The sequence below is a fragment of the Ochotona princeps genome, chromosome 19 (genome assembly GCF_030435755.1).
Source record: "Ochotona princeps isolate mOchPri1 chromosome 19, mOchPri1.hap1, whole genome shotgun sequence".
Taxonomy (NCBI): domain Eukaryota; kingdom Metazoa; phylum Chordata; class Mammalia; order Lagomorpha; family Ochotonidae; genus Ochotona; species Ochotona princeps.
Window position 1 is genome coordinate 42,067,510 of NC_080850.1, and position 24,897 is coordinate 42,092,406.

Consider the following 24,897-nt stretch of genomic DNA (forward strand, 5'->3'; position numbering starts at 1 on the left):
CCTGGCGGCCCCTCCTCCTTTGCTGTCAGTTCCCTTATCCCCAGAGCATCTGGAAATTGCACCCCACTCCCACCACTCCCACCTACTCCAGTGCGGCCTTGGAGGCTGACAAGGTGAGTGGAGCTGTCCAGCACTCTCCCCCCACCCCCGCCCCTGTCCGTCACTAAGTGCGGCTGTTTGCCTGCGCTGTGCTGCATGTCCCGGCCCACAGCCCTTGACTCCAGGACGTGATAAATAGTTGGGCTACTGCACAGCGTGCACAGCACCTGGGAATAATCAAGCAAAAATAACAACGTGAGCCTGCCACGCGGCTGGACTTGACAGGCTGCCATCCCAGCTGCTAGTCTTAGGGGGCCTTCCTCCCATTCTTTTCCTCCCACTGCAGAATTTTGCTTTTCTGTTTTCATCTTTGGCGTTCTCATAAGACACATCAGTGACCCACCAAGATGACAGTAAAGAGCTGTGGCATGGAACCATCCCTAAAACAGACCAGTCTCCATTGGGTGGAGCAGATCCTAGCATTCGGCCTTAGGTGCATTTGTGATCATGATACTGGCTGCAGTAGACAGAGTGCTGTTGTGTGCCAGGCCTTGAGTCAGGGTCATTGATGGTGCCTCCTGTGGAATCATGCAAGCCAGGTGCCATTCGCATTTCACAGGGAGAAGTGAGAGAAGGTAGCTGAGAGCAGAGCGGACATACCACTTTCCAAGATTAATGGCCACACACTCTGGCTTATTTCCCCACTCCCAATCAGGCTCCCCAGCAGGTCCTTGGGATATAGTCCTCTAGTTGAACTTGGCTCAGGGATGTTGTTGTCCCAATCCTGTTGTCCACGCAGCAGTTGATCCCCAGTGGCAGGCTGTTCAGCCTGGCCCACTCTGGTTTGGGCAGGCCGGATGATACCAGCCCCCCAGCAGATGTGCAGTAATTCATTTTGTGTTGCCTGCGGCACCAGGTTCCAGTGAGTGAGCAGGAGTAGGCTTTCAGGGGTGACAGTGCCTGAGAAAGAGGAGGGTTGGTGTTAATGGGAGGAGATTCTGCAGGAGTGAGGAGTCTCTGTGGCCTTCCTGGTGATCCCAGTGCTGCTGTAAAATGGGGAGTGGGTGAATGAAGCCAGTCGATGGGTGCCAGATGCCAGCACTGGAAAGACGCAGCATGCCCTGGGCTGCGCTGCTCAGTCTTAAGCTCCTTTCCTTAGATTTTTAATGTATCTTAGCTGTACTTACATGGAGGGAGTTATAGATTTTTGTTAAATCTAGTAGGATGATAACATGCAGAGGTACTCAACTACAATATCAGGCTCGGTACTTTTTTCCTTTTCAGGCAGTTTCTGTACAGACACACCTTGCTCTCCTGCTTTACTATCTACACTCTCTCCTTCAGCCTTGCGGGGTCATGGCAGGTCTGAAGTCATGAAGCTGTGGGCCTTCGTGGACCTCTGCCCCTGGCTTGGAGTCCCGCACTGGCAGGAGCCGCATTTGAACCCTCACCTGTTGGCTCGCAGCAGTGCTGTGCTGCCTGCTCGCCGAGGGGGCCCTGTGGGCAGCCTGGTCTTCCTGTTTCAATCAGCCTCATTGGTTGAAGAGATTAAGGATCGGAGTGTGGATCCCTGAGCTGAGAATCTGGATACAGAGGAGTGGGCTCTGTATAACACAGAAATGACGTTTAAAGTCCTGCTTAGGGACCGTACACATGGCTTTGTGTGTGATCCCATGAAATACACAGGGGAATTGAAACCTTTTAGGGGGAGTGACCCTAGCTGGGTCATGGTCTGGAAGAAGGATATGGGCATTCTTTTTTCATCAGTGTCATGCCAAGCTGCTTTATCGTTGGACCTCTGTGAGTGGCCAGCCTATGGGATCACCTGGGTTGTCACCAGTGGAAGCTTATGACTTTTATCACAAATAGGGATCATGGTTTACTCTAAAATGCCTGGGCTGGCTGACCTATGGGAACATTCTGTGATTGACCCGAGAAAAGACCAGAAAGACAAACCCAGTTCTGGGCAGGGCACAGGGCAAGGCTGAAGTTAGGCTTGGCGCAAATGTCCGGAATGTGGGCCCCATGTAACACATCGCACAGTCATTGTTGTATGAAGGAATGAGAATTCAGACTCTTGCTAGTTTTGTAGGTGGTGAACAATCGCAGTGTTTTTCATAGTTCACCTGCCAAGGAAAACACCTTGAAGGGCGTGGCTATGGTAATTCTCCACCCGAAGGCCCCATGCTGTTGGTGACATCCATGGAAGAGGGACTTGTGGTAGACCAGATGGACATGCTTTTGCTGCATGCTGTCCCACACATCCTCAAACCGCATGGTGTGGAGTGGGGGTCAGGGAAGGAAGGATTCCTGGCAGGAAATGGCAGCTTTGTGCTGCCACTAGATTAGAAAGCAAGTAGAGCAGTTAAAAAGAAATTCACTGGTGCGGGCCCAAGAGGTGCACCTTTATTGTTTATGGTCAAGTTCATGTTTGTAGTCAAACTCTCTGAACCCTAGATTTCTTATTCTAAAATACGTAGGTTGGGGCTCCTATTTTAAAGAAGTCATTGTTTCTCGTTGCATTTGTATTGCTTTCATGGAAAAGGCACAGGCAGCCTCTGTGGGCCCTGGGAACAATGGCTTCTCTCCCAAGTCACCCACAATTTCCAGAAGTTTGATATTTGCAATTTATAGTTAAATAAATACTTACAATTGTGTTTGTGTGTGTGCACGCACATGTGCTTATAGAGCTTTGATGTGGAGCTGGTTGAAAGAGGGGTTTTTAGTCTAGACATTGTTCTGATCCAGTTTCTCATCACTATTCGAAGGCTGACAAATAGCATTTCCAGTTGAGGAAAATCGGTCCGGGAGAGGCTAAATGACTCTCCAAGGTCACAGGCTAATGGGTGTCAGAGTTGGGGCCGAAATCTTGGTGTCAACACGGCCCGTGACGCCTGTTGCCTCCACTGCCTGCATTGTGTCCTCATCGCCAAAAAAAAAAAAAAAAAAGAGAAGAAAAACATTCTGCCCTGTTCGATTATATTCCACTTCCTGCATGTCCAGTTAAGTTCATCTTTGTTCACTTGATATTAATGTAGGCCATGGTCCAAGTCACTTAAAGATAACCTTAGCATCTCAATCCATTTTGTCTTTTTGGTTAGTGTGTGTGACATCAACATGCAGTCACTTGACCCATACAAATTAAGAAGTTGTTGAGCAACATTGCAAGAAAAAGCATGACCATAGCTGATTTATAATTTCCTCTCACCTTTTTTTCTTAGGAAAAATAAATTCTGGAAGGTGTTTCTGTTCTCCCGCCAAGATCGTGTCGGATGTCCCACCCCCGCCCCCAGCTCCCCTCAGATCCGCTTCATTCATGTGTCAGCTCTCAATGCTCGCTTTGGTCCACGTTGAGCAGCGTTCACACAGGGGTGTAAATCACCATCTCTGGGGGTTTGGGACTCTTCAAGGTTTTCCTTTCTGGGTCTCTGTGATCAGGAATGCAGAACAGTAAAAAGTGGCGCATAAGGAGTTTTATGGCAGCTCCGAGAGCAGGAAAATTGAGTTTCTTTACCATACAGATGGGTGCAGGGCTGTTCAGCTGCGTCTTGGATTGCTCAGACAAGTGAATGTACTTTATCATCTTAGCGCATGGCAAGTTGCAGAAATTGCTCCTGCCTTTGGATGAACAGGGAGCCCACACAGATGATGGGCTCAGCTGTGGAAGGGGAGCTTCCTCATGGTTGTCTCTTGCAATACACTCTGTTTTCTTTTTAAACATTAAAGACTAAGGTTGCATTAGTAGCTGAATGGGGTCCTAAGGTAAGAAGGATGACTGTGAGTGTAGGATTGGGTAGATAAGATGGCATTTTATTAGAATGCTCTCTCCTGTGTGTCCATTTATGTATGGAATTTCTCAGCCCAGCTTGAAATCTGTGCAAAATATTCCCTGTCTGTGTACAGTGTGAGATGTAGGAATACTTTCTGTGTGGCTTTTTTCACCGCCAGGCTCTCCAGCAAGATCATGGTCACGCTACAGCAGTCCTGGCACTTGTTTAAATGGGGTAGATGAATATTGGGGTGTGTTGGGAATGCCTGGTTAGTACCCAACTAGGCTTTACTTATGTCATGTCTGGATTTGTTTGGATTTTCTGGCTGAGGAATTCCTTTGCTGCTGTCCTGGGCAAATGAGTATAATGGATGTACTGTTTGGAGGGACCATCACATCACAGGATGTGGTACTTGGCAATGGCTGGGGGTGCTGAGGCATCGGGGGTTGTTACAGGCTGGCACACCGAGTGTGGTGTGCTTTGGAGAGATTGAAGTTCTGCTGAGGTTGAGCACATGCATTTATTTCCATTGCTTATGTGAATTCCGTTCAGCTTTGTAGTACAGTGCTTAATTAGGAATTGACACGCTAACAAAAACCTGTGTATGTGTTTTGGAGCATTCAAATGATGTATGTTAAAGATTTATTTTTATTTGAAAGGCAGATTTACAGAAAGAGACGGAGAAACGGGGAAAAAGATCTTCCATCTACTTATCTACTCCCCATATGGCTTCAGTGGCCAGAACTGGCCTTACCTGAAACCAGGAGCCTGACTTCCCATGTGGGTGCAAGGGGTCAGGGAGTTGGATTGGTAATGAAATAGCCAGGACTCGAACTGGCGCCCATATAGGATGCTGTGCCATAGGCAGAGCCTTAACCTATTGTGCCATGGCGCCAGCCCTGAGATTATATGTTTCATACATGCAGCAGACTAAGTTAACACACTTTGATAGTGATTTAATTCACTACTATTTATAAAGTGCTTCGAGAGCAATTTTAGTCTATCTCCTGTACTTAAATGCCCAATAATGTATATATTGCCATTGACTTGTATTTGTTGGATTTCTCTCTTTTGGAAAATGTTCTTTTGAAGATCGGCTTTCACTGCAAGTGGGAGACAGACTTTATATGTTGCACAGTGCTTTCATTCCCATCTGCCTCGGCTAGAGGTTCAGGCAGCTGGTGCTCCTTTGTTCACCTTGCCCGATGCCCGACGTGGAAAAAAAAGAAGAGAATTTTAAAAGGAAACCCAACTGCTCATTGTCCTGTGTTTTGTATTTTGGCACCCTTAAAAGAGTCAAAGCATATTGCCATGGTAGATGGGACCTGGACGGTGGATATTGTTGAAGTGATGTAAGCAGACTGCATTGAGAGGCACGGAACGCAGCGCCACTGCAGTAAGCCTGTCTGTCTTTCAGGTTGACTCCCTGTTCACAGTGCCAGCGCCACCACCGCCGATTGCCAGCAACCTCACGCCTCAGCTTCTGCCTTCCTACTTCCCCCCATCTTCATCCAATATTGCAGCACCGGTTGAACAGCTTTTGGTTCGGACTCGGTCCGTGGGTGTCAATACGTGTGAAGTCGGAGTAGTGACAGAGCCAGAGTGTCTGGGGCCCTGTGAACCTGGGACCAGTGTGAATTTGGAAGGGATCGTATGGCATGAAACAGAAGAAGGTAAATACCATTTATTTTTATCTATTTCTCTACACCCTCCTGCCCGATGTCTTTCTGTCTCTCTGCCGAGGGGGATTTGGTTCTCGGGATTCAGAGGAGAAAAGAAGGTGGTCTTTCCGCCATCTGCATTTTTGTTCAAAGAAGAACTATGCGCGTGTTTCTTTATTTGTGGCTGTTGCTGCCAAGGGGATAAGTTGTGTGCCCCGGTGGGGAGCTGTCTGTGCCAGAGTGCTGACACAGAAGGACTGTGAGAGGCAGGGTCAAGGCGAGCTTCCCCCTAGAACGTGTCATGGATGTTAGGAAAGAAGGTAGATGGCATTGTATTATTTGCATTCTCTCACCGCATCTTGACATGGCTGTGTCTGTGTTGTAGCGTCTTGCGTTTGCCTAATGGTTAGGGTAAGGATACTTGTGCATGGTGTGGGCCATGGTTACAATGCGCTGTGCTGGTTGGTGGTTGGAGCGAATGAAGCCTGAGTCAAAGGCTTGGGTCTCTGTTGAGCCAGTCATGCCCTCTGTGGCCCGGTTGACCCTTCACTCAGTGAAGCCATGTGGCAAGTGCAGTCCATTAGTCACAAGAGGAAAAGGTCCAAGAGCCATGGATCAGGATTGATCTGTGATGGCTGCTACAGTCGGCAGCCGCCATGCGGATAGTGGTTGCAGATCTCCACTAGCCGTGTCTCACAGCGCACGATTATCCGATGCTGAGTTGTTTATGGTGGCTGGGGTCTTTAACAGGCCAGCAAATAATTGAAAACGAAGTACCAGGGAGAGAACTGCACTTCTCCTTTGAGGAATGAGTGGGAAAAATAAGAAGGCAGCATGAACCAGAGTACACTGAGGAACAAAGGAAAGCCAAGAGGAGAACTTCTCGCTTGTTTGTTTTGCTTTAACTTACATTGGCCAAGGGTAAAGGTCACTCGGGGTGTGAGGGCTTAAGGGGAGGAGAACGCAAGGGTGAGGGCAGTGAGAAGGGTCCAAGACTCAAAACTGTGCTTTAGGTTCTTCTGAGAAACGGGTAAGGTGGAAGGCTGAAGGGGAAGAGTAAGGTGTCTGCAGAAGAGGCTGCGTGGATGGGGAAGCGGAACAGGGGGCAATAAATAATTACTGGGGAATAAGTGGTTGAGGAAGAGTGGTTAAGCAGAGCAGCTGGGCATGGAGTGAACGGAACAGGGCTGAGTGAAGAATGACAACCCAACTGCAGGTGTCAGTGCACCTGTTGAACGGAGGAAAGCAACCTCAGGCTGTTTGAAGACAGGAGGCCAGAGAATCGTCTAGAAGCCTTTATGCACTTCCTATGACAGCAAACATACTTACTCTTCCATAGTTAGGTATAAAACCTGTTTGTAGACAGCCCCTGTAAGGGAAGTAAAGGCTTGATTGTGAGAAAGGGAACCTGTGAGGAAGGGCAGGTGCACGGTGATAATTGCTGTGACACGCTCCCTTCTTTGCTGAGCACGGAGGGAGATTCTGGAATATTCTGATAGAACAGTGGTACAAATGGAGATTGGGAAGAATTAAAGCAGGAGTGTTCCCATCCCGGCTGCCTGTTGAAACACTCCTGGCTAGGGAAGCAAGCTGCTGCCCTGTTTCTTACTTTTGGGGTGTGCACAGTTTATGTCTCCTCTGAGATTTTTCCTGAAGCAAAGTAGTGGAAAGAGGTTTCAGGCTGTTACCTAAATGTGAAAAGTACCGAAAAGGAACCAAAACAAGAATAAGGTCATGGTTAATTAGCTTGGGTGCATATTTGCAAGAAGAGAAAGAGATTTGGGAAGCATGCAGCTTAGTGTTCATCCACTTGAGAGTCAGGTTTTCTCACAGTTGCATAATGTACTTCTCAGGGTCTCAGCTAAGGCTTTGCACCCGTCAGCGTTGCTGGTCATGGTTTAGTTTATGTGTGTGGGTGTGACCTGCAGTGTGACCTCGCTGGCTGGTAGATGTTGTAAAATTAGCCACAAGCTTTCCTAGAGCAGCTGTCGACCTTGGGTTATTTTTCACTTTGTCTAGGAGTTTGCTTAAATTTGACTTTTAGCTTGAGCCCCTTGTAAGAGGTAGACCTATTTAGGAGAAGAGAAAAAAGAAATCGTGTTTAACAACAATAGCAGGACTGCTTTTGTGGCTTAGCACGTTAAGCTGCTGGTTGTATAGCTGAGATCCCGTAAAGAAGAAAATCTTATGCAAAATAGTAGTAATAGTAATAACAATAATAATAATAGCTGTGGCAATGAATGATTTGGCTTGAAGTTCTGACTCGGCGCCCAAGGTGCTGGAATGGGGACGTGTGGCCTCGCCGGTCTACCCTGCCCTCTGGAAGCTCACCTTTCTGATGCTGGCATCCATTTCTGTCTGTGAATGTCTTCTGTGAAACAGACAAATGGCTTCCCTGGTTTCTAGCTCCTGTGGTGGAGCCGTGGCCGCTCAGCCTTCGCTGGACTGACTCACATTTTCCAGGATTTGGAATGTGTGCATGTTTACTGTGGGACAAGAAGGAGCTGGAGCTGTTAATGGAGTCATTCTTGCTGAATAAACTAAACTTCTGACCTCCATGGAGTGTCAGGGCTAGCCTCAGTAAAGGCCTGGCTCCCAAGATGTGTGTTTAATGGGCAGTCATTTCCAAGAGCATTCCATCTGCAGTTTTTCTCAGAGCAGTGAATTCAAGCCTTTGTAAGAATTTAAAAATTAAACCCACTTGACCATTAATTTTAACCCCCTTTGGGGGAAGAAAAAAATAACAGAGCAAACACATTTGGAGCCAGTTATTTGACAGAGGCTGAAGAGATGGGATTGGGGAGAAAGGGAGGGAGAATGGCTACAAGGGTATGAGGTTTCACCAACTAAGGGTCTGGAGTCAGCCACTTAGAGAAGTGTCAGGTGCCTTTGACTAAAGTGCTGTAGGTGCTGTTGAGTAAACCCCCCTCTGTCGTGTTTTCGTTTGAGATTGTTTGTAGCTGGTGGTGTTTCCCGTGAGTTCAACTTGTTCCCTGCACCCAGGCCTGCGTGAAGGTTGTGCAGCCCGGAGTGTTTCAGGGTTCCTTGTGCTGTATGCAGGCTTTGGGGGAGGTTAGAATGTTCTGTGATTCCTGTTGTGGTGGTGGAGAGCAGGGAGAGCCGGAGGAGACATCTTCACGTAATAACTGCTCATCTGTTTTGCCTGGAAGTGCGTGTCGGAGGAAGGTTTTGTGTTACTCCGTGTCTCCTCATCATCTCGCTGCGTGACCCTGTTGTGTCACCCTGGGAAGCTCACATGGGTTTCCGATCACGCTTAACAGGAGAGAAAAGCTGTTGCTACATTTGAATGTTTGCTTATTCTTCTCTGATCTTGAAGGTGAACTCCAAAAGAACAGTGATGTATGGTACCAAATCACTCACAGATGTTGGAAGGAATTTCCTTAGCATCTAACTCCTGACATTTGGGACACACATGCCTGTGCAGAGCTATTTGTTTGAAAATACAATCTTTTTGGTTTTGTTTTGTTTTGTTTTGTTTTTTTAGAAAAAGCCAAAAGGAGCCAGAAAAAGCATGGTGTGTGCAGCAGTGTTTGTAAATCCGTATGTGTGGAACTTGGCTTTTGTGGCCTCTCTGAACGCGTTTCCCTTTTGATTTTCCTCGAGTCCTGTTCATTGCTGGGCTTCCTCTGCCGTGCTCTGGAGCGGACTTGGTTGATAGCACTTTGGCTTACTGCGTCTGGCTGCCACGTTGTTCCCCACAGGGAGGCCTTGGGGCCAAAGGCAATAGAGAGAAAGAAGACCACTCGCTGCCTGCCAAGGATGCCCTTGTACTTCTGTTGATTATGTAGCCATGTTTGTCAGCTCTGCCTGAGTCGCCTGTAGACCTGCTAATCGTCCGGGCACTGGGGTGCCAGGCTGGGTCGTGGGGATGCCCTGGGGTGGTAGATGAGGGCAGTGGTTCCATCTCGGAGCTCCACAGGGATGCTGGAGCAGCGAATCTGTGCCTGTTTGTTAATGGACTGCCCCCCGTGCACCATTTTATTTCCACAAGGTTGGTACGGAATTCCTGCTGGAATTACTTAGACACTGGGGAAAGTTGTCTGGTGTCCAAAGAACTTAACTCAAAAAGAGCAGTCTTGAGGGAGGCCAGTGGGGAGGGCCCCAGATGGCCGTGTTGGAGGCTGTGGTTATGAAGGGAATCTCTCAGCTCCGGGTACCTGCACTTCCTGGCAAGTTCTGCACCTGTGTCCTCCATGTTTTCCAAGGAAAGAATAGTGTTGACTTGCCAGTGACACCTTCAAACAGAATGGCTCTTTTAAAGTTCTGCTTCGTTTGAGAAAAGATTATACACGGAACTAGGCTCAACCTTGTGTTTCCCATAGCCGGACATGGTTGGGTATGGTACTTGATAGAGAGAGATATCCAGTGGTATTGCAGGTTCACTTTGAATCACATGGAAAATGCAGCACCAAGATTCTTTAAGCAGACAGAAGCGGGACATCCCCTAGGGAGCTGGCTGTCATGCTGAGGGTGGCTGGGAAGCTGGAGCCGGCTGAGGGCTCAGGGCTGTGGGTGGCACGGGTCGGGCCTCAGAATCATGAGGCGATGGAGCCACTGTCAGCTGCTGGCTGGAAACCTGTGAGTTTGGGCATGCCCTGGTGTCCAAGGTTGGAGAGCCTGGCCTTTGATGTCTTGGGCCTGGAGGGAGAGGCAGACTGACCACTCTGTGTGTGTGTGTGTGCGCCCTCAGCTCTGTTGGGCAGACTCCCACACCCCATGCCTCCTATGCAGCAAACACACACACAAAACAGTGCTGAGGTTTCTGGGTGTTCCTTAAGCATCGCAGGCAATAGGATAAGCCCGTCCTAGTATGATTTGTACTGGTCACCTTGGCTGGGCTAGCAAGACAGAGGGTCCAGCCTTGTCCTCCACATGAATGCCACAGGGATTGGGTTTCGAGGGTTTTTTCCCTGTTATTTGAAGAGCAGAGAAGAGAGTGAGGGAGAGAGCACATGGCTTGCTTGGAGCCAGCTCCCATCCTCTTCTTCCCACCTCTGATGCCCCCGCTGGCCTGGAGGTCAAAGCCAGGAGGCAGGGAGCTCCCGTGAGGAGCAGGGACCCAAGTCCTTGAGTCCTTACCACGCTGCACAGGTATCCTAACTGCTGTCTTAGCTGCTAGGCTGAAAGGTTCAAGAAAGTTGTCTGTGTCCCCCAGCCCAGCTGTCTGTGTGTGTGTGAGAGAGACAGACAGAGCTAGGGAGCCTTTCTACCTCCTCATCTTTTCCCTGTAAAGAAGGAATTGGTACGAAAATCCTGCACAGCTCTTACTGTTGTAGAGACTTCGAATTGAAAGTGCATTTCCTGATTACAAAACAGAAAGCCTCTTTCTTGCCTGCAGAGAACAGGCATACTGATTTTTTTTTTAATTTTTATTTTTTTTAATGTGAAAGACAGGTTTTACAGAGAACGGGAGAGAGATCTTTCATCCACTGGTTCACTCCTCAAATGGCCACAGCGGCTGGAGCTGAGTCAATCTGAAATCAGGAGCCAGGAGCCTCCTCCAGGTCTCCCATGTGGGTCCAGGGTTCCAAGACCTTGGGCCATCCTCTGCTGCTTTCCCAGGCCATAAGAAGGGAACTGGATGGGAAGTGGAGTACCTGGGACAGAAACAGGTGCCTATGTGGGATCACAGCGCTATAGGACCCGCCTGTTGAGCCACCTTGCCAGCTTCTGGCATCTGGTTTTTATGAGATAATTGCAAGAATGTGCGTGACATAAAAATGTGCCTGTTTGAATGTGTGGTCAGTGGTTTGGGGGCATTCTAGAATTATGAAACAGTCACCACAATCAGAAACCGCCCTGCACCTGTCAGTCACTGTCCCTCCCTCCTGAGCTCCATTTCACTGCGTTGGCAGTCTCTGCCCTCGACTCTGTGTTATGTGTGAGAGCATGTCCAAGTCCCAGCAGACCAGGAGGTCAAGCCCTGGGCCCTTACCTGGTCCTGCCTTCTCTAGGATATTCTTACCAGGTCCTGGCTTCCTTTAATCCTCACGTGGGTGGTGGGAGCATTGACGAACTGAACTGCTTTCCCCAAGTGTGCTGCGGGTTTACATCTGCTGGCTGACAGTGCCCACTCATACTGACAGTCTGGTGAGAGAGGGCCGGTGGTTCTTACGTGCCTGGTGTGCGCTGTCTGTACTCAGGACCCTACCCCTGTCAGAGAAGCGTGACGCCTCCCCTGTCCTAAACGTGCACGCTGGAGAGGGACTAGGCGTGCCAGTCGTGCACCTGCGGGGCTGGGAGACTGCGCCGTTGGGCCTGCCTCAGCGGAGGGCTCTGCTCCGCGGCACCAACAGGCTTACATGTCACTTCTGCTCGTGTCTACAGCGATGTATTTTTGCAGCTTTCCCCCTCCAAGTAAAGGAACTAAAACGACACTTTCAAATCTGAGGAATTCAAATACTGAGGGGAGAGAATTAGCGTGTCAGGCATTGTTCTGTCTCGGCAAGCATCTGGTTTTTTCTTTTCTTTTTTTTTCTTTTTTTTTTTTTGTCGGGGGGTTGCTCCTTCAGAAAAAGGAAAGAAGGAAGACAGGCTTTTTGGGAGGGTAAAGATTTATTTATTGATTGATTTGCTCACTGACTTAGAAAAGCAGAGTTACAACATGGAGAGAGGGAGCGAAAGATCTTCCATGTGTTGTTTACTCCCCAGATGGCCGAAGCAGCCAGGGCCGAGCCAGGCTCAGGCAGGCACCCGGTTCTCCAGCTGCTGTCCTTCTTGGGTAGTATTTGATATCTTCTGCTGCTTTTGCAGGTGCAGTAGGTGGGAGCTGGGTCGGAAGCAGAGCAGCAGTGCCCGTATGGAATGCTGACATTTGTAAGCTTAACTCAATCTGCTATGCCACCACACCAGCCTCAGGACAGGATGTTTTATTTAAATAAAACTTCAGTTGAGACAAAGAGAAATTCTATCTACTAGGCTACTTCTCAAATGGCTCTAATGGCCAGGGCTTGGCTCTACCAGGTCTGGAAGAAGGGAGCTCACACCAGGTCTCCCATACAGGTGACAGGGACCCAACTCCTTGGGCCATCACCTGCTATCTCCCAGAGCCTGCCTCAGCAAGGAGCTGGGAGTCGTAGAGGGGGGCATGCCTGTGCCTGCTTCTGTCTTAACTGCTAGGTGTGAGGGTCATTACACATGGCTAGATTTGTCGACTGTGCATGACATTTGTTCCTGGACTTTTTCAAGCCATGAGTGGTGTTGGTTTTTCTGGCCCATGCAGGCCCTGCCTTGCCCCTACCTCAGCGTGTGCTTCCTGTCACAACTCCTCTCCCCTTGGCTTCTGGACAGAGCTGCAGTGGGAGTTGGAAGCACGCAGGCAGTTTGCGGCCACAGTGCCTCCTGGGAGCCTTCCCAGAGGCTCTTGCCAGCCTTGGTTTGTCACATCAGTGTGGCTGACATGTCTCTGGCCCCAGGAAGATGACCTGTGGGACAAGAGAAAGCAGGCCACAGGCCTCCTAGGGTGCCTCTCACCGAGGGCATTGCGGGAATCTGATTGCCAAGGGTGTGGCTGAAGCAGGCGAGACCCTGCCTGCCCGTGTGCCAGGCCGTGTCTTGGCCTGCATCCGCACTTGTTTGCACACCACAGCCACATCTGTTCAGTTTCGGAATTCGGCCTCTGACACCGTGTGTATCTGGGATTCCTTGGTGGCATCTCGTTCCCCGGGTGCAGGAAACACGTGGCTCTGGTAGTGACATCTGTGAAGGGAAGGTGCCCGCAGATGATAACTCACTCTGTCCTGGATAAACTGAGCTGAAGCTGAGAGCCTCAGAAGGAGCCGGCGGGGAGTGTTCCTCGTGAGTTTCTGCTTTTCTTCTGGAATGGCTGGCTTATCCCTGTGTGTGTGTGTGAATATAACTCATTATTTTAAAACTCTACTGAAAGGCAAGTAAACATTTGCCTGTCAGTTTTAGGTTCTGCATGAAATGTGAGGACTTAATCCGGCTTACAGAGCAGAATGCTTCTTAAATTTAATCCTCATCAGCAATTTTTACAAAAATACCCTGGGAAGAAGAAAAAAATAAAGGCAGCTCTTTCCCCAGTGTTGGGGAGACCGTGCTGTGGCTTGTCGTGGCTCCACAGGCAACCTGGGTCCTGCCAGGCTTGTAGGGCCTCCCTCACCTGCTGTGCGCACGGTTCATGTGTTGTTGTGTAAGTGGCTGCTCCGCACCTATCCTCGGAAGTGACTCAGGTTGGAAAGACTGACAGCGCCCCGGGCACGTCTCACTTTGCCAAGCCAGGCTGCTTTCCTCCGCCAGGCAACAGCCTTGTGTCGGTGTGAGGAGCCGGCTGAGCCCGGGCAGCCCACAGATGCCTGCTGCTTGCCCTCATCTTCTGGATGTGCGTGCATAGGGATTTCCTGTCCGTGCACACACATGGCAGGGGGCACTGGTCTGGCACCTGAATGCCACAGGCACGCGACGGATGCACTGGACTCAATACGTCTTTGAATCCTCAAGGACAGCCCAGGTGGAACTGGAGGCATCCTTCTTGCAAAGCACTGGCACTGCGTTGGGCTTAGAAATTCCTGCATCCTGCTTGGGATTGTGCCTAGAATAGCATTATCACATCCACTGAGAGTTCTGGAAATACAATGTGAAGTTCTGGCTTGACAGTGGGCCAGATAACTTAATGGGATTCGGGGAGTCGAGGGTCAGATTTCAAAACAGCCAGGAAGCAGGGAGCTACTTGCAAGTGTCCTGGCACCTGCACAGTCATCTTCAAAGATTCCAGAGGGAAGCCTTGGCTCAGAATTCCCAGTGAGTCAATGGAGAACTGGTGAAATGTACACTCTCTAGGACGCTTCACTCTGAATTTGGCCTTTGGATTAAATGCCTTCTTAAAGTAAACGTTTCCAGGCGTGGCTGTACCGGCCTCCTGGGCTTGCAACTTCCCCCGAATGACATATCTACAAGCGTGGCCTTTCAGCAGAGGCTGCATCTGGTGCTGAGCGTGGCTTATAAAGTGTCTGATGAGACTGTCCCCCTTGTGTCTGTGTTTTCCTGTAGAGAGGAAGACAGGTAGGGGGCATTTCTGACTTGCGGAGACAGTGAGGCAGGGAGATGGGGGAGAGTTGGAGGCGCAGAGTTCCCTAGTCTCAGGGAGGCTGCCAGGAATCCAGCTGTCTGGCTCTGCATCCTCAGCCCGAGGCTCAGGAGTGTCGCTGGGCCGTAGAAAAATGGGTCTCACAGCTACCCTTGTTCCCTGGCTCCCAGGCTTGAGCTCAGCACTGCTTTCCTTTTTTTTTTTTTCTTAATTGTTTCCCAAATTTGTTTGTTAGCTTTTCTCTAGATTTGCCTCTTGCCCTGAACACTTGCAACTGATAGTAGAGCAAGGCTTCACACTTGCCCTCATCCTAGCTGTGCGACCTGGGAAAATGGGCTGGGGCAAATTTTGTGTGTTTTGTGGAGTGGGAAGAGAGGTCTGGTGTTTACTGAGGCTATCAGGGAGTCTTGCTTTTAAAAAAAGGATTTATTTATTTTTATTGGAAAGGCAGATTTACAATGAGAAGGAGAGATAGAGAGGAAGACCTTCCATCTGCTGGTTCACTGTCCAAATGGCTGCAATGGCCAGAGCTGAACAGATCCAAAGCCAGGAGCCAGGAGCTTTTTCCAGGTCTCCTACACAGGTGGAGGGTCCCATGGCTTTGGGCCATCCTTTACTGCTTTCTCAGGCCTCAGACAGGGGGCTGGATTAGAAGTGGAGCAGCCAGGACATGAACTGGTGCCCATATGGGATGCCTGCGCTTGAATGTGGAGGATTAACCAGTAAAGCCATCGCACCAGACTTGGGAGTCTGGTTTTGTGTCGTTCTTTCTCTCTGCTGAATTCTGCTGGTACAGTGTGTTGCCATTCAGTGTTTGGTGCCCTCTCCCTACTTATTTCCTTCTGGTTGTTAATAAAAAATGACAAGAAACTGGCAGGAATGCCAGTTGGTTGGTGAGCATCGTAAGTCAGGTTAGAACTAAAAACACAAACACTGCAATTACAATACAGCCAAGCTTTTCTTCTATTGCATGCAGATTTTCAATCTGTTTTGGACCCCGAGTGGAGAACAGGATATGCAGGGACTGCGTGTGCTGAGCAGGGTACACCTCAGTGCCTGTGCCCTGCTAGCCCCTTCCCCAGGATAGCTATGGGGGAGGTGCACTTTATGTTTGCTACAAAATCCTCTGTGCTCTGACCTTCTGGAAGGCACAATTGCTTAGTGACAGCAGCATCTGTAATATTGTGATTTAAGATTATTATTTATTCTTTTAGCTGCAATAGCCTCTTGTCTCCATTCAGTGGCTGTAAAACAAAAATAGATTGTTATAGAATCCTAAAGAGATCTTGGACTTGTGGTCTCAACAGCTACAAGACAAAGTGTTTGTGAGAGAAGACCTGTAGCGAAACAAGCTGGTAAGCCAGACGAAGGCACAAAGGCTGAAACCTTGAGTACAAGGGTGGGGAAAGCTGATTGTGAACCCCGTGCTGATGTCCTGTTGGGAGGCAGAGTTTTGTCAGCCGTTTTCACGATGGTGTCCCAGTGTTGCATGTGAGTGAATGGAGGCAAAAGAGGCCACACAGAGTCTTGACTTTGTCCTTCAACCTCAAACATGCAGATGGAAACCTGGCTCATCCCTGCGGGCGCTTGGCAAGCAAGGCTCACGCAGTTCTGCCCTTCGAGCCGGTAGGTCACAGGCACAGTGCTGAAGGAAGTAGGCTTCTGTCCCTCCGAGTGTCTCCTTGTCCTTGGCACAGGGCATACGGTGCTGGAGTGCAGAGAAGCCTTGCTCCCACGGCCCACCTGCAGCAGGTGAGGCTACCCATTTGTGCTAAGCTTCATGAGCTGGAGGGCTGTGACCCCCTGACAGCAGCTCACAGCAGAGCTGTTTTCTCATTCCCTGTCTGAGTCCATTGCGTGGCCAAAAGAGGGTAGGGTGTTTTCAAAGTGGCAAGGCCAGCATTCTCTCTGTGATTTGTCCATCAGATGCAGTCCCTGAGGGTGACCCCCAGACCTCCCTGGGAAGGAGAACTAGTCTCTCACTCACCTGCTGGCAAGGGCAACTTCCCAGGGCAAATCCTTGGCCCTGCGGTCCTGAGCAGCGCGGCCGGCAGCCCTGCTGGAGGTGGTCAGCATCACATACTTGGTGCCTGCCAGTGTATAGACCCATGGGAGGGTCCCTGCTGTTGGCAGGAGATGGCAGCTCTTGGCCATTTGTCCCTAGCCCCTGGTGAACCCACCTGTACTACAGTGCGTGGAGAACCTGCTGCTGGCACTTACAGGGGAGGACGCAGCAGGACTGGGGTGGTGACGTCATCAGTGCACTCTTGGGTCAGGCCTTCCCTTTTCTCAGAGCGGAAGCCTTGGAGTATGGAGAGTTAATGTTTTCAAATTTCTTGGTAATGCCTGGGTCGACGTTCTAGGAACTGCTGCATTGCCAGCTTTGCTTTCCTGGTCATGGAAAATGCATGAATAATGCCTGCTTTGAAGTAGAGGGCCCACAATAAACTAAGAACTGAAGTGTACAAGCATGGGGCTGACTTCTGGGCAGCATCGGAACAAACTTCAAGTCACCATAATTCAGTAAGGGTTAGCTGCCAAAAGCCATGGAAAACTTTATTTGATCCATTTGTGAATTAAGAGCCTGCAGTAAATTAATTACCATATATTGGGGCTAATAAAATCTAGTGGGACAATCTGGCCTTTGGGTTCTTCTGCAGAGAACGGCGCAGGCCGAGCACGGCTTCCTGGTATCTGCGTGTCCTGACCCTGGGGCTGTAAGCCGTGCTGGCAGGGGTGGCACTGGTGCCCGTGTGTCCACCGAGGGGGCCACTTGAGCCAGCTTTCTGCTCAGCCACTGCTGGGAGGCTTTGCTTTATTGATCATAATAAGCTCTTCTGACTTATTAAAGTCGCATCGTGGAGTCTGGTTTCTCGGAGCCGTTTTGAGAATTGGTTGCAGAAGTGATTTACTTGTGTTTTCCGACAGTTAGCAGGCCAAGCCGATGTGCCTGTAGACCTGGAGTAGTCGCCTTGGCTGCCTGCCACTGTCGCATGAATTGTGATTTGCACGGATATGTGATAGTTTTATTGTTCCCCTTTTGGGGCAGTAGGTGCCCACGGGCCTCCAGAAAGTCAGTCCTTGATTTGCTGAAAAATACATTCCTGTAAGCAGACTGCAGATGCTGCTGCTGGGTTCCCTGCACGCTGCATCTGGTGCCATGTGTCTGTTGGTCCTGCACCCACAGTCTGCCCCCCCACCGGGGGGGCGCTCAGGCAGGGTCCCACAGCTTCTCCAGGGGCAGCGGGGGAGGGATGGGCTTTGATGATTCACAATTTTCTTTGCTCTCTAAGTCATGTCCCTTTTGAAAGGCTGCAATTCCTTTTCTCCCTTGGTCACCTAAGCTTTAATTGCAGTAAACGGTGTTTACCGTAAGCATTAAAAAAGGTCTATGCAGATGTAAGACAAGCTGGCTTCTGGGTGAAGGCAGTCTAAATTCTTCCCGAATCAGTCCAAAGACTCCTTTTATTACGCAATGATGCTTTTCAACTTAATTTTCTTCGTTCAGGGAGATTTAGTTATTTAAAAGGCAGAGTTACTCAGAGCGGGAGGCAGGTGCAAATAGAGGAAGAGAGATGTTCCGTCCACTGGTTCGCTCCCCACAGTGGCCATGGCAGGGCTGGGCCAAGCCAGGAGCCCTGAGCTGCTTTTGGGTGATTTTCAGTCCCGTGTTTTACCACTCCTCTCTGAATTCCTAAATTACATGTGGCTTGGTTTTGCACAGCTTTTTCATCTTACCCTGTTTTGGCCGGTGCCGCTGGTTGCAGTCCATGGTCACAGCTGCACGGGCTTGTTTGGTGGACAATTGTTTGTCCCTTGGGAGCTCACAGACTCTTGGGTGAAGGCCAGCCCTTGGCCGTCTCAAGCACTTTCTCCTGGTACCCAAGCCAGTTCTTAAACCAACCTGCCTTAATAAGGAGTGTTGCTGGGATGTTTGTCAGAGGTTTGTTTCGCCAAGAGGGGACGTCACGAAATATTCCAGGTATCACAGATTATCACATGACCTCTTAGAACACACTTCAAAGACAGGCCCGTATGTACACAAGCTTGTTTATCTGCCCCAAGACTCGGGCTGGGATGAAAGTCGCTGTGGCGGCTGCCCAGTGCACGGCGTTGGTATTTATTAAAGCTGCAGAAGTCAAATGGAATTCCAAGATCAAAAAGGTGAACAGGAGGGAAGGAGTAGGCTGCAGGGAGAAAAGCCCGCCTCATTCACCTCCCCACCCCTCCGGCCCATGCCCTTACACTTCTGGAAGCTTCTCTTCAGCAGCTCGTACCAAGCCCTGTGAAGGCATTTCTTCAGACCAAGTGGAGAACACAGCACATCTTCCTTACAGACACTCTGCTGGAGGCTCTCTGCTGTCTTTGAGGCGCCTCCTCCCCAGGGCTGACCTCCTGACACCTCTGTCACTGGCTCCTGCCTTATTCTGTGGAACACTCTTCTAGGAGTTGGTGCCTAAGTTACAGCTGCCTGCTTACTTGGCTGTGAGCTGTCTAGGCCCATGTGTGGGGGCAGGGCACACACGTGGATTCAGGAATTCAATATTCCTTCAATAAGCTCGTTTCTGAATAAACGATGGCTAGAGTCTGGTGGGATACATTTTGCTGGGGACAGAAGACTTCTTGAGCAGATCGTTCAGCTCCTCCGTGTTCTTTTCCTGTCCTGTGAAATGGAGCTAAGGATGTGGTGAAAAGAGAAACCACTAGTTTTTTCTGTGTGTTGCTGATGTGTTCACTGCCACCTGCTATTCTAGCTCAAAGATGATTCCTGGATTGAGTACTCTGGTTAAGGCACACTTAGTCATCCATCACCTGGACAAAGAAGCCTGTTTCCCAGGCACTACTGTCTTTTGAATGATTAAAACAAAAGGTTTTCATTTATAAAGAAAACCTGCGTAAGCAGCTAAAGGTGTCAGGCTCTTCTCTTCCTCTCTGTAGTTAGACACAAAGTACATGCTGGAGCAGTCCTTGAAATCAACGGCCTGTTTGGAGATAACGGTTAGAACCAAAGACTGTGGCTAATTGTTTTCATTCAGTTGTATTTATTTGAGTGGCAGTGAGAGATGGAGATGGCATGGATGGCTTCGCTCCTCCGGATGTCCACATCACACAGGGTTGGGCCAGGCCAAGACCAAGAGCCCCGAGCTCAGCTGAGGTCTCCCGCCTGGCGGAGCTGGGGTCCAGCCCTTGAGCTGTGACTGCTGCTTTCCAGGGTACATAGCAGGAGGCTGTAACGGAGAGTGGAGCCAAGGGTTAAACCAAAGCGGTCTGGTGCAGTGAGGGCTGCTGACTTCCCAAGCAGCACCTTACCCGCCACATCAAGTGTGAATTCCTAACTGTTTCTTACATGAACAGTATCATGAGTAATTAAAAGTCAGAGCTGATGAAATCTCATGCTTGAGGGACTCTCCACTTCCTGTGAAGTCTTTTTTTGAATTTGGAGCTGTTGATTGGTTTGTGTTTTTGTGCTGTTTTTCTTGTGGTGATACTCAGATACGGAAGAGAGAACCAGTTAAAAACAAAGACAGCAAGCTGGGGCTGTTCCATAGTTGTATGAGCCAGCAGAAAAGAAAGCAAAAATGTCAGATCGTCTCTGGTGGTTGCAGGAGGAATATAAATGCTTTACAGTGTGTGAATGGTGTCAAACTCAACTGCACAGTAGCTGAGAGTGGGCCATCTGGGCATGTGGAGGCTGGACACTGTGTTTCTAACTGTTGGGGGAGATGCCCAGTCCTTTGCAGGAGGACGGTGCCCGTGTGAACTGGGACCCCGAGCAAAGGCAATGGTGAACACTCCCAGCCTTGGGCTGAACCACGAGCACGCATGTGCACATGCGGTCCATGTTAGTGGCGTGCTGGGACCGGCAAAAGATAGCCACATTCTTCTCTGATGTGAGTGGAGCCTCTCGGGTTGTGTTTTTCGATGGTTTGAGGACAGTCAGTCCATTGCACCTCCCCTTCCGCTTTTTTTTTTTTTTCTTGGAGAGTCACCATAAGGTAGCAGGACCTCACTGTTGTCATTGACCGCTGACTGCATCCTATGACAAATGACTTGGGCTCCTGCTTCTTAGCGATGAAAGAACTTTTTCCAAGACACACTTATTTTCTGTAGACTTCCTCTGAACAATATTAAGATCTGAGACTTTGTGCCTTTTTAGCATTTGAGATGCTAACATCAAAAGGCTGTTTCTTCAAAGAATTTCATGTTGCGATTTACATGGTAATTACTTTTTCCCTTGATTTAACTCTGAGCTTGCTAAGTTTGATAGTCTCAGTATTTTTGTTTGATATTGTTGGTACTGTGATGAGGGTGGGAGCGAAAACACTGGTTTCTGCTTACAAAGACGATGGGCCACTTTGAGTGAGGATCTGCTCCAGTGTCACTTGGGAAACATTTTGAACTTTGCCCCGTGACATAGGTGAACAAACCCTTTGCATTTTAGGTTAACTCATTTCGTAAGCATTTTTCACTCCGCATCAAAAACCCATTTTCCTGGTCAGCAAAGCCTGTTCTTGGTGCTGTGACTGAAGACATAGTTGTTCAGAGATGCAGGCATGGCCCCTAGGCCAGTAGTTTTCAATGCTGACTATATTTAAGAGTCCAAAGTGGCCTGAAACCCAGACCAGTTGAATTGCAGTATTTAGGAGTCAGATCATGGAATGACGAGTTTTAAAAAAAAAACTCACATAATTATAATGTGTAACAGATGGGAAATCAGAAGTAGACTCGCCAGTTCTGCTTGTTGCTTGGTTGAAAAAGAGTTAAATTGATCTAACTAGATACCTGCTACGATTGTGGAGTTGGATTTCTCAGAGGTTCCCCCTTCCACCCCGAAGGAAAGAATGAGCTTTTTATTTTATTATTTTTTTAAGATTTACTTATTTTTATTACAAAGTCAGATATACAGAGAGGAGGAGAGACAGAGAGGAAGATCTTCCGTTTGATGATTCACTCCCTAAGTGACCGCAACGGCCGGAGCCAAGCAGATTCAAAGCCAGGTGCCTGGAGCCTCTTCTGGATCTCCCACACGCATGCAGGGTCCCAAGGCTTTGGGCCATCTTCAACTGCTTTTCCAGGCCACAAACAGGGAATTGGATGGGAAGCAGGGCAGCCAGGATTAGAACCAGTGCCCATATGGGATCCTGGCACGTGCAAGGCGAGCACTTCAGCTGCTAGGCTACCGCACCGGGCCCGAGCCTGTTATTTGTTTGAAAGGTATTGTTGTGTAATTTCTTGATTATTTCTTGATTCCTTGTTTGCTCTCTCTTTAATTTTGTTCTTGAGGGTTTTTATATATTTAAAAGTCAAAGTTTGAGAGAGACAGAATGAGGGAAAATGAAATCTTTGGTCTGTTAGTTCACTCCTTAAATGACCTCAACAGCAAAGGCTGGGCCAGCCTAAAGCCAAGATCCTGGAACTATATCTGGGGTTCCCATGTGCTTATGCTTGGCAGGGGTTCAAGTCCTTGGGCCATCTTCTGCCTCCCAACATGTTAGCAAGAAGCTGGGTTGGAAGTGAAACGTTGAATGAGTTGCTGGTGTTGCAGTGGGTCTCAGTGGTGTCCATTTTCTGTAGAGTTGGACTTTGTCCAGGATCTTGACCTCTTTCTCCCACAAAAATACTGTTGGTTAAGGAAAAAGAGAAGTGTCCCTCTGAGGTGTGCTGTGGCAGAGGGCTTCGGTAGGAAGGCTGGCAGTAGGCTCTGTCATTATCACTATGATCACTCCAGCGGTTGTTAGAAACTTCATGTGGAGTGGGCCGTGCTCACATGACCTGTGCACACAGCAGGCTCTTTCAGGTCACAGAAAGTGAGGTGAGCCTGGGTCCTTCTACCAGTTCCAAACTGGAGAGAAGCTGCCACAGCTTCTGGGCACCAAGCATGCATCCCGACCCCCTAGTCTGAGTGTCTCATTATCTGCATTGTTTTTGATCAAGACCGCCCGCCTGCTTGGAGCCCACTGACCTGTCTCCTGCCTTTGCATGTCCTCCAGTGCGTATTCATGTTTGTGCTTCCCATTCAGTGCCATTTCCAGCTGGGAAAATAGAGTGTGTACAGTACTCACTGCCTGCCCCTGACATTGCTGTCAATTGCACCAGAAACACTGCCATCAGCAGTGTAATAGCAGGTGGAGTGCAGCTCTGCAGGTCAGAGCTCGGCAGGATGCACAAACTATGGTTGCCGCCTTTGGAAATGCGTCTGCAAGGGCAAGGGCCAAGAAGTGTTCCACCCAAAATGGCCTTGCAAGGGAATCCCTAGAACACGGTTTCTGAAAGGGACTTGGGGGGGGACTGAGTCCGCTGTTGCTTTTTGCTGAATTGTTGGCTTTGCAGGCCTCCCTTGAGGATCTTGTCGGGAAACCGTGTAAAAAGGCAAGCGTGGTTGTGGCTCTGCCTCTCCCCCACTGCCTCACTACCCGCCTCTGTGCTTTGTGTAGAGAAGGCCTTTGATGAACTCAGTGGGTAGGGTGCTGTGTGCTTGGTTCTCGGGTGGCACAGTTTGGTGGTCTGAGAGATGACCACGCACACCCTCATGCAGCGGCAATATATCCGTGCCCGGGCAGGAGCTTGCTTTGCTAACTCTCTTCTCACCTTTACCTTTTGAAAAGTCAATTAATTTATTTGAAAGGCAAAGTTACAGAGAGGGAGATCTTCTGTTCATTCGCTAAATGGCCACAAAGGCTGGGTCTGGGCCAGGTCCAAGGCAGGAACCTGGAACCACATGCAGGTCTCCCATGCGGTCTGCTTGGGCCGTCTGCTGCTGCTTTCTCAGGTGCATTATCAGGGAGTGGGATTGGAAGTGGAGCAGCCAAGAATCCAACCGGTATGGGATGATATGGGATATGGTTGTGTAGGCAGCAGCTTGATTTGCTTTGCCACATTGCCCATCCCTTATCTCATCTGGAACAACTCCCTGTCTAGTTGTTTAACTTCTGGTAGAACAGCACACAATTATGTAGCGCACTAACATATTTTAGGAAGGAATGGGAAAAATGGATATTCCACAGATCCTTTCCTTTAAGGAGGGGAGATAAATGGCTGCTCTGTGGTGAGAACTTCCAGTATTAGCGTTCCGCTTCATCTTAATAAGTGAGATTATATTAATATTTTGAGAAGCCCCGAGTTCTCACCCAAGAAGGGATTGCCGAGCTCCGTCATCCTGTGAGTCGCCACAGTAGAATCCTGCCTCTTGCCAGAGAGATTAGTGTGGATGGAAAATAATTCTTTCTTTAAACCGAGTAAAGCTGTTGTATTAATACTGCTGTCAAACGGCTCAGGCAGATAAAAAGTTCTCAGCCTCCCGCCAGTCAAAGAAATGGCCGAATCCAGGCGCCGCCACCTGCAGCTCCCATCCCCCTCCCGCTGGAAGGCAATTAATCAAAACTGCTGTTCCCCGTCTCCATCCTGGAAACACGCGGCACGGTCTGTGTGTGACCAATTTTGTCCCGTGTACATTTTGTCTTTAACATCTGCTAACCCAGTGGCTCTGATAGGAATCACCTATGATAGGAATCACCTATGCAGCTGGGGGAGCTGCATCATATGGTGAGATTGGGAGAACTCTGGGCTTGCATAAGCCTGGGACTGGAACCAGATTCTCTGGCGTTTTCCTACATGTGTATGTTGCGGGGGCGGATGGAGTTGTGCTGGGGGAGAGGAGTACACCCAGGTTATGTGGTCCAGACTCATTCACCCACACTGGACCCCTTTTCAAAAAAAAAAAAACCAAAACCATTGTTCCCATTTAGAGGAAGCAGGAGTGAAGCCCCCTGCAGCGGCAGTGCTGTGACATGGGGCACTGCCGGCAGCTCTGTCCTTTTGGAAAGCACACTGGGTGCCTGAGGCTGCAGCTTGCCCCACCCTCCAACCATCTGCGGTGCCTTCAAATGAAGGTGTAGAGCCGGGGACTCTATATCACACAGGGTCTTTGGAGGAAAGTGAGTCACCAGGGTTGCGGCTGGCTACCGCTTGCCCCTGTCCTCCTGCGAGGAACTTGGGCCACCCGCGTCCCTCAGCGCTGCCTCTCAGCCTTGGCCGGTTTTGGCTTGCTACCTGGTGCCCTTGATGTGGCACTAAATGACTTGTGTTTTACACTTTTACAACCAAGTCCTTGGGTTCTTTTTCGTCATCTCCTATGCCATGAACTTGTGACATTCATGTTTAAATTGCCTTGCTGATTTGGCTATGAAGTTTGGGATTGACTGAGTGAAAAGAGGAGTTCCTGGTGCCCATTTTGTGTACTGTAGGGCTTTGGTTGTTGCTCGGTACAGACCCCAGGCAAGCCTTTAAAACAACAGAATATTTATTTGAAAGGTAGAGCAACAGAGAGACTCGGAGAGTGATCTTCCAATCACTGGTTCGC

The 24,897-nt window shown here is 49.3% G+C and overlaps 1 protein-coding gene across 6 annotated transcripts in view; it reads left to right on the plus strand.

Moving 5' to 3' along the window:
* Positions 1–24,897, plus strand: part of ZNF608 (zinc finger protein 608) — an 87,827-nt gene that overhangs the window by 38,289 nt on the left and 24,641 nt on the right. For all 6 annotated transcript variants that reach the window (XM_058677334.1, XM_058677335.1, XM_058677331.1 and 3 more), the window contains exon 2: positions 5,227–5,482. In XM_058677334.1, coding sequence (XP_058533317.1) covers positions 5,227–5,482 — 256 coding nt within the window. The remainder of the gene's footprint in view (positions 1–5,226; positions 5,483–24,897) is intronic.